The 9,125-nt window shown below is 43.8% G+C and overlaps 1 protein-coding gene across 1 annotated transcript; it reads left to right on the top strand.

Annotated features, from left to right (window-relative positions):
- The first annotated feature begins 2,209 nt into the window (after positions 1 to 2,209).
- LOC113887640 lies at positions 2,210 to 2,923 on the top strand. The gene is made up of 2 exons (XM_027534813.1): positions 2,210 to 2,379; positions 2,565 to 2,923. The coding sequence occupies exons 1-2, from the start codon at positions 2,260 to 2,262 to the stop codon at positions 2,787 to 2,789; spliced, it is 345 nt and encodes a 114-aa protein (XP_027390614.1). The 5' UTR covers positions 2,210 to 2,259; the 3' UTR covers positions 2,790 to 2,923.
- The last annotated feature ends 6,202 nt before the right edge of the window (positions 2,924 to 9,125 follow it).

Raw genomic sequence — 9,125 nt, 5'->3', positions numbered from 1 at the left:
GGTGTTTTTGGACATCACAAAGCCAACATTGATTAGGCCATTTTTAGCAAAGGAATGTAGTTTATTTTTTTTAATTCATTTATTTTCATTGGAGGCTAATTACTTTACAATGCTGTAGTGGTTTTTGCCATACTTGACATGAATCCATCACGGGTGTACACGTCTTCCCCATCCTAAACCCCCCTCCCACCTCCCTCCCCATCCCATTCCTCTGGGTCATCCCAGTGCACCAGCCCCGAGCACCCTGTCTCATGCATCGAACCTGGACTGGCGATCTGATTCACTTACGATAATATACATGTTTAAAACCTATTCTCTCAGATCATCCCACCCTCGCCTCCTCCCACAGAGTCCAAAAGACCGTTCTGTACATCTGTGTCTCTTTAATGGTCTCGCATACAGGGTTATCATTACCATCTTTCTAAATTCCATATATATGCGTTAGTATTCTGTATTGGTGTTTTTCTTTCTGACTTATTTCACTCTGTATAATAGGCTCCAGTTTCATCCACCTCATTAGAACGGATTCAAGGGTGTTCTTTTTAATGGCTGAGTAATAGTCCATTGTGTATATGCACCAGTGCTTTCTTGTCCGTTCGCCTGCTGATGGACATCTAGGTTGCTTCCATGTCCTGCCTATTGGAAACAGTGCTGTGATGAACAAAGGGGTACACGTTGTCTCTTTCAATTCTGGTTTCTTCGATGTGTATGCCCAGCAGTGAGATTGCTGGGTCCTATGGCAGTTCCAGTTCCAGTTTTTTAAGGAATCTCCACACTGTTCTCCATAGTGGCTGTACTAGTTTGCATTCCCCACAACAGAGTAAGAGGGTTCCCTTTTCTCAAGCATTTATTGCCTGTAGATGTTTGGATAGCAGCCATCCTGACCGGCGTGAGATGGTACCTCATTGTGGTTTTGATTTGCATTTCTCTGATAATGAGTGATGTTCAGCATCTTTTCATGTGTTTGTTATCCATCTGTATGTCTTCTTTGGACCAAAGGCCTTTAGAATGGAGCAATGGGCTCCCACAGGTGGAGCAGGGGAGTAGCCCACCTCCCACCTCCCGTGCAGGCAATACTGGGGGGCATTGCCCACGAAGACTTTTATTACAAGAATAAACCCAAGTAAACGCTGGTTCTGTTTTGATTACCATCTCCATACTCCAGTATTCTAAAATAATGTCAGTAATTAAATACGTTTCCTCTGCAAAACCAAATTGTGTTGGTTTAAGTTTGAAAAGTTGGTTGTCATATATGTCAGGTTTTAATATTTTACATATTATTCACAAGGTATAAAGTTTTAGTGTACATATATATAAACGCACACAAGTGTGTGCATGTGTATGTATATATAATATATATATATATATAAATTCATACGGCCACAGTCTTAGTACTTATCTTTAACAATTCATTGTCTTCTATGAGGGAGTTCATTAAGAGAAGACCCTGTTCAACAATTGTCACCAACACAGGCTGCCATGGTTACCACTGCTCCCTTCCCCAGAGCATCCTTAATGGTTTGCAAGGCCTTGAGATCACTTCCTGCACAGCCTGCAGTCCCCGAGGGAATGTACTAATACGCACCCCACATTCAAACAGTTGATTCTAAATACACGGTGATACCACAAAAATTGTCAAGGTAATGCACACGATGCGCTTTTATTTAGGTCTAAATCAGTGAAACAAAGTATTCACTGCAAGGTACAAACTTTTTTGAGCTTGCAAAGAACAAAATCGTCTTATATTTGAACACAAAGTATCTTGCAGAATTTGAAAAATAGGTTTTAAATGAAATTCATACTTAATTGTCAGTTATTTTGAGACTATGGAACAAAGAAAATAAACTTATGTTCACTGGGGCTGCTTAAGCTGTATCTTTTTCAGATTTTTTTTTTTTATTTCCTTTACACTTTTACAGTCATAAATAGATAGAATAGACAAGGTTTGGAGGAGACACACTCTCCCTGCCATGTGACCCATCAGAGTTGACTTAGAGAGATGAGGCTGGCAGGGAGTTTGGAGGCCTCTTTAGGGGAATTACAAATGCCTCATTTCTCCCACCGAAACATCTGAATTGCTCCCCATCCCCCGCTAGAGGTGTCAGGATGGGGCTTTGTGATGTCAAGGCCCACCCAGGGCCACCATTGGCTGGGCAGGAGACTTGCTGACCTCATAAAGCATGAGGGTGTGTCTCCCTGGGGAGGGGTATATATAGCGGTGCTCAGGGGCTCTGGAGCAGACCACTGGGAGGCCTCAAAATGACTAAGCGGACTGGGAAGCCCCAAGGCTCCAGAGTAGTTAGGAAACACCTGCCTCCTGTTACCCGGGACAAAAGGATGAAGACCTCCTCTCAACTGAGGCCCCCAAAAAATGTCAAGGTCAGCTGAGGCCACCCAAACTCCTCTTCCCATTGACCCCACCCCATCAGACCCCCTGCCCTGGCCTTGCCTGGCACATAACCCTTCTCTGCCCACACCCCTTCTCCTGAAGCTGTCGTTCCTGTCCACCTTCACCCTCTTCCCCAAACCAATGCCATTCTCTACCCCTCTCTTGTTTTCTCCAGGTGGCCAGGGCAAGTGCGAGAGTGAATAATCACCTTCAGGCAAAGCTGACCAAGAAAACTTCTCAGAAACCACCCACCACAAGGAACCTTAGCAAAAACGGAGGCTCAAAGCTCTGTAGCCAGTGTTGCAAGGTGAATGAAGAGCTGAATCAGAACGGACCAGAGGAGGTCCCAGAGAGTGTGGAGATCCCTGTCATTCCAGCGGGACCGGTGGGCAGCCAGTGACTTGAAGGCATGGCTAGAGACCTCAGAATTCTTCGGGGGTCTTGCCGCTGAGTACTGGCCAACAGTACAGACGTGACTATTATACCAACTCCATACATTAAGAATGAAAATAAAATCAACCTGATGTGAAATTATGTTTGTCTCTGAGTTCTCTGAGAGTGGGGGCAGAGAGGGCAGGGCAGGGATAAATGTGTGAAGAGGGAGAGAGATGGGTCCTGTGGGGTTGGAGATGGGCCCAGAAGGTCCAGTTTGCCAGAAAGTAGGGGGGGAAAGAACTGGTTCCAGACTCAGCTTCAAAGATACACTTCCCATGGGAGAAGAGGAAGAGGACTTGGTGTTTTTCTGCGTGCGTGCAGAGATGGAAACTGAGCCGGGGAGCCGTGTCATGTGTGCGGTGGCAGTGCCATTTGCTAAAAAGGCATAGAAGGAAGTTGCCCCATAAAAGGAATGGAATATTGACATTTGCAGCAACATGGAAGGTATACTATGAAGTAAAATAACTCAGACAGAGATAGACAAATACTGTATGATATCACTTATAGAATCTAAAAACACCACCAAGTAGAGAATATAACAAAAATGGAGGCTCACAAATACAGAGAACAATCTACTGGTTACCAGCGGGGAGGGGATGAGGGAAGGGCTATACAGAGGTGGGGGAGTGGGAGGCACACCGTGTTAGGTGTAAGATGAGCTCAAGGATGTATTGTACAACGTGGGGAAGAGTGCCAGTACTCTGTAATAACTATAAATGGAAAGCAAACGTTAACAGTTGTATAGTAAGAAAGAAAAGGAAAGGAAGAGGGGGGAGGAAGGAGGGAAGAAAGGAAGGAAAGCATGGTGTTTTTGGACATCACAAAGCCAACATTGATTAGGCCATTTTTAGCAAAGGAATGTAGTTTATTTTTTTAATTCATTTATTTTCATTGGAGGCTAATTACTTTACAATGCTGTAGTGGTTTTTGCCATACTTGACATGAATCCATCACGGGTGTACACGTCTTCCCCATCCTAAACCCCCCTCCCACCTCCCTCCCCATCCCATTCCTCTGGGTCATCCCAGTGCACCAGCCCCGAGCACCCTGTCTCATGCATCGAACCTGGACTGGCGATCTGATTCACTTACGATAATATACATGTTTAAAACCTATTCTCTCAGATCATCCCACCCTCGCCTTCTCCCACAGAGTCCAAAAGACCGTTCTGTACATCTGTGTCTCTTTAATGGTCTCGCATACAGGGTTATCATTACCATCTTTCTAAATTCCATATATATGCGTTAGTATTCTGTATTGGTGTTTTTCTTTCTGACTTATTTCACTCTGTATAATAGGCTCCAGTTTCATCCACCTCATTAGAACGGATTCAAGGGTGTTCTTTTTAATGGCTGAGTAATAGTCCATTGTGTATATGCACCAGTGCTTTCTTGTCCGTTCGCCTGCTGATGGACATCTAGGTTGCTTCCATGTCCTGCCTATTGGAAACAGTGCTGTGATGAACAAAGGGGTACACGTTGTCTCTTTCAATTCTGGTTTCTTCGATGTGTATGCCCAGCAGTGAGATTGCTGGGTCCTATGGCAGTTCCAGTTCCAGTTTTTTAAGGAATCTCCACACTGTTCTCCATAGTGGCTGTACTAGTTTGCATTCCCCACAACAGAGTAAGAGGGTTCCCTTTTCTCAAGCATTTATTGCTTGTAGATGTTTGGATAGCAGCCATCCTGACCGGCGTGAGATGGTACCTCATTGTGGTTTTGATTTGCATTTCTCTGATAATGAGTGATGTTCAGCATCTTTTCATGTGTTTGTTATCCATCTGTATGTCTTCTTTGGACCAAAGGCCTTTAGAATGGAGCAATGGGCTCCCACAGGTGGAGCAGGGGGAGTAGCCCACCTCCCACCTCCCGTGCAGGCAATACTGGGGGGCATTGCCCACGAAGACTTTTATTACAAGAATAAACCCAAGTAAACGCTGGTTCTGTTTTGATTACCATCTCCATACTCCAGTATTCTAAAATAATGTCAGTAATTAAATACGTTTCCTCTGCAAAACCAAATTGTGTTGGTTTAAGTTTGAAAAGTTGGTTGTCATATATGTCAGGTTTTAATATTTTACATATTATTCACAAGGTATAAAGTTTTAGTGTACATATATATAAACGCACACAAGTGTGTGCATGTGTATGTATATATAATATATATATATATATATAATTCATACGGCCACAGTCTTAGTACTTATCTTTAACAATTCATTGTCTTCTATGAGGGAGTTCATTAAGAGAAGACCCTGTTCAACAATTGTCACCAACACAGGCTGCCATGGTTACCACTGCTCCCTTCCCCAGAGCATCCTTAATGGTTTGCAAGGCCTTGAGATCACTTCCTGCACAGCCTGCAGTCCCCGAGGGAATGTACTAATACGCACCCCACATTCAAACAGTTGATTCTAAATACACGGTGATACCACAAAAATTGTCAAGGTAATGCACACGATGCGCTTTTATTTAGGTCTAAATCAGTGAAACAAAGTATTCACTGCAAGGTACAAACTTTTTTGAGCTTGCAAAGAACAAAATCGTCTTATATTTGAACACAAAGTATCTTGCAGAATTTGAAAAATAGGTTTTAAATGAAATTCATACTTAATTGTCAGTTATTTTGAGACTATGGAACAAAGAAAATAAACTTATGTTCACTGGGGCTGCTTAAGCTGTATCTTTTTCAGATTTTTTTTTTTAATTTCCTTTACACTTTTACAGTCATAAATAGATAGAATAGACAAGGTTTGGAGGAGACACACTCTCCCTGCCATGTGACCCATCAGAGTTGACTTAGAGAGATGAGGCTGGCAGGGAGTTTGGAGGCCTCTTTAGGGGAATTACAAATGCCTCATTTCTCCAACCGAAACATCTGAATTGCTCCCCATCCCCCGCTAGAGGTGTCAGGATGGGGCTTTGTGATGTCAAGGCCCACCCAGGGCCACCATTGGCTGGGCAGGAGACTTGCTGACCTCATAAAGCATGAGGGTGTGTCTCCCTGGGGAGGGGTATATATAGCGGTGCTCAGGGGCTCTGGAGCAGACCACTGGGAGGCCTCAAAATGACTAAGCGGACTGGGAAGCCCCAAGGCTCCAGAGTAGTTAGGAAACACCTGCCTCCTGTTACCCGGGACAAAAGGATGAAGACCTCCTCTCAACTGAGGCCCCCAAAAAATGTCAAGGTCAGCTGAGGCCACCCAAACTCCTCTTCCCATTGACCCCACCCCATAAGACCCCCTGCCCTGGCCTTGCCTGGCACATAACCCTTCTCTGCCCACACCCCTTCTCCTGAAGCTGTCGTTCCTGTCCACCTTCACCCTCTTCCCCAAACCAATGCCATTCTCTACCCCTCTCTTGTTTTCTCCAGGTGGCCAGGGCAAGTGCGAGAGTGAATAATCACCTTCGGGCAAAGCTGACCAAGAAAACTTCTCAGAAACCACCCACCACAAGGAACCTTAGAAAAAACGGAGGCTCAAAGCTCTGTAGCCAGTGTTGCAAGGTGAATGAAGAGCTGAATCAGAACGGACCAGAGGAGGTCCCAGAGAGTGTGGAGATCCCTGTCATTCCAGCGGGACCGGTGGGCAGCCAGTGACTTGAAGGCATGGCTCGAGACCTCAGAATTCTTCGGGGGTCTTGCCGCTGAGTACTGGCCAACAGTACAGACGTGACTATTATACCAACTCCATACATTAAGAATGAAAAGAAATAAAATCAACCTGATGTGAAATTATGTTTGTCTCTGAGTTCTCTGAGAGTGCGGGCAGAGAGGGCAGGGCAGGGACAAATGTGTGAAGAGGGAGAGAGATGGGTCCTGTGGGGTTGGAGATGGGCCCAGAAGGTCCAGTTTGCCAGAAAGTAGGGGGGGAAAGAACTGGTTCCAGACTCAGCTTCAAAGATACACTTCCCATGGGAGAAGAGGAAGAGGACTTGGTGTTTTTCTGCGTGCGTGCAGAGATGGAAACTGAGCCGGGGAGCCATGTCATGCGTGCGGTGGCAGTGCCATTTGCTAAAAAGGCATAGAAGGAAGTTGCCCCATAAAAGGAATGGAATATTGACATTTGCAGCAACATGGAAGGTATACTATGAAGTAAAATAACTCAGACAGAGATAGACAAATACTGTATGATATCACTTATAGAATCTAAAAACACCACCAAGTAGAGAATATAACAAAAATGGAGGCTCACAAATACAGAGAACAATCTACTGGTTACCAGCGGGGAGGGGATGAGGGAAGGGCTATACAGAGGTGGGGGAGTGGGAGGCACACCGTGTTAGGTGTAAGATGAGCTCAAGGATGTATTGTACAACGTGGGGAAGAGTGCCAGTACTCTGTATTAACTATAAATGGAAAGCAAACGTTAACAGTTGTATAATAAGAAAGAAAAGGAAAGGAAGAGGGGGGAGGAAGGAGGGAAGAAAGGAAGGAAAGCATGGTGTTTTTGGACATCACAAAGCCAACATTGATTAGGCCATTTTTAGCAAAGGAATGTAGTTTATTTTTTTTAATGCATTTATTTTCATTGGAGGCTAATTACTTTACAATGCTGTAGTGGTTTTTGCCATACTTGACATGAATCCATCACGGGTGTACACGTCTTCCCCATCCTAAACCCCCCTCCCACCTCCCTCCCCATCCCATTCCTCTGGGTCATCCCAGTGCACCAGCCCCGAGCACCCTGTCTCATGCATCGAACCTGGACTGGCGATCTGATTCACTTACGATAATATACATGTTTAAAACCTATTCTCTCAGACCATCCCACCCTCGCCTTCTCCCACAGAGTCCAAAAGACTGTTCTGTACATCTGTGTCTCTTTAATGGTCTCGCATACAGGGTTATCATTACCATCTTTCTAAATTCCATATATATGCGTTAGTATTCTGTATTGGTGTTTTTCTTTCTGACTTATTTCACTCTGTATAATAGGCTCCAGTTTCATCCACCTCATTAGAACGGATTCAAGTGTATTCTTTTGAATGGCTGAGTAATATTCCATTGTGTATATGCACCAGTGCTTTCTTGTCCGTTCGCCTGCTGATGGACATCTAGGTTGCTTCCATGTCCTGCCTATTGGAAACAGTGCTGTGATGAACAAAGGGGTACACGCTGTCTCTTTCAATTCTGGTTTCTTCGATGTGTATGCCCAGCAGTGAGATTGCTGGGTCCTATGGCAGTTCCAGTTCCAGTTTTTTAAGGAATCTCCACACTGTTCTCCATAGTGGCTGTACTAGTTTGCATTCCCCACAACAGAGTAAGAGGGTTCCCTTTTCTCAAGCATTTATTGCTTGTAGATGTTTGGATAGCAGCCATCCTGACCGGCGTGAGATGGTACCTCATTGTGGTTTTGATTTGCATTTCTCTGATAATGAGTGATGTTCAGCATCTTTTCATGTGTTTGTTATCCATCTGTATGTCTTCTTTGGACCAAAGGCCTTTAGAATGGAGCAATGGGCTCCCACAGGTGGAGCAGGGGGAGTAGCCCACCTCCCGTGCAGGCAATACTGGGGGGCATTGCCCACGAAGACTTTTATTACAAGAATAAACCCAAGTAAACGCTGGTTCTGTTTTGATTACCATCTCCATACTCCAGTATTCTAAAATAATGTCAGTAATGACATACGTTTCCTCTGCAAAACCAAATTGTGTTGGTTTAAGTTTGAAAAGTTGGTTGTCATATATGTCAGGTTTTAATATTTTACATATTATTCACAAGGTATAAAGTTTTAGTGTACATATATATAAACGCACACAAGTGTGTGCATGTGTATGTATATATATATATATATATATATATATATATATATATATATATAAATTCACACGGCCACAGTCTTAGTACTTATCTTTAACAATTCATTGTCTTCTATGAGGGAGTTCATTAGGAGAAGACCCTGTTCAACAATTGTCACCAACACAGGCTGCCATGGTTACCACTGCTCCCTTCCCCAGAGCATCCTTAATGGTTTGCAAGGCCTTGAGATCACTTCCTGCACAGCCTGCAGTCCCCGAGGGAATGTACTAATACGCACCCCACATTCAAACAGTTGATTCTAAATACAGGGTGATACCACAAAAATTGTCAAGGTAATGCACACGATGCACTTTTATTTAGGTCTAAATCAGTGAAACAAAGTATTCACTGCAAGGTACAAACTTTTTTTAGCTTGCAAAGAACAAAATCGTCTTATATTTGAACACAAAGTATCTTGCAGAATTTGAAAAATAGGTTTTAAATGAAATTCATACTTAATTGTCAGTTATTTTGAGACTATGGAACAAAGAAAATAAACTTATG

Source organism: Bos indicus x Bos taurus, chromosome X (assembly GCF_003369695.1).
Source record: "Bos indicus x Bos taurus breed Angus x Brahman F1 hybrid chromosome X, Bos_hybrid_MaternalHap_v2.0, whole genome shotgun sequence".
Classification (NCBI taxonomy): Eukaryota; Metazoa; Chordata; class Mammalia; order Artiodactyla; family Bovidae; genus Bos; species Bos indicus x Bos taurus.
This window is presented reverse-complemented; position numbering and strand designations above follow the sequence as displayed.

Bases quoted from the DNA above. Each gene is read 5' to 3' on its own strand.
- LOC113887640 (XM_027534813.1), top strand. From the start codon at position 2,260: ATGACTAAGCGGACTGGGAAGCCCCAAGGCTCCAGAGTAGTTAGGAAA. The intron at 2,380-2,564 runs GTCAGCTGAGGC...TGTTTTCTCCAG, and splicing joins GGCCCCCAAAAAATGTCAAG to GTGGCCAGGGCAAGTGCGAG.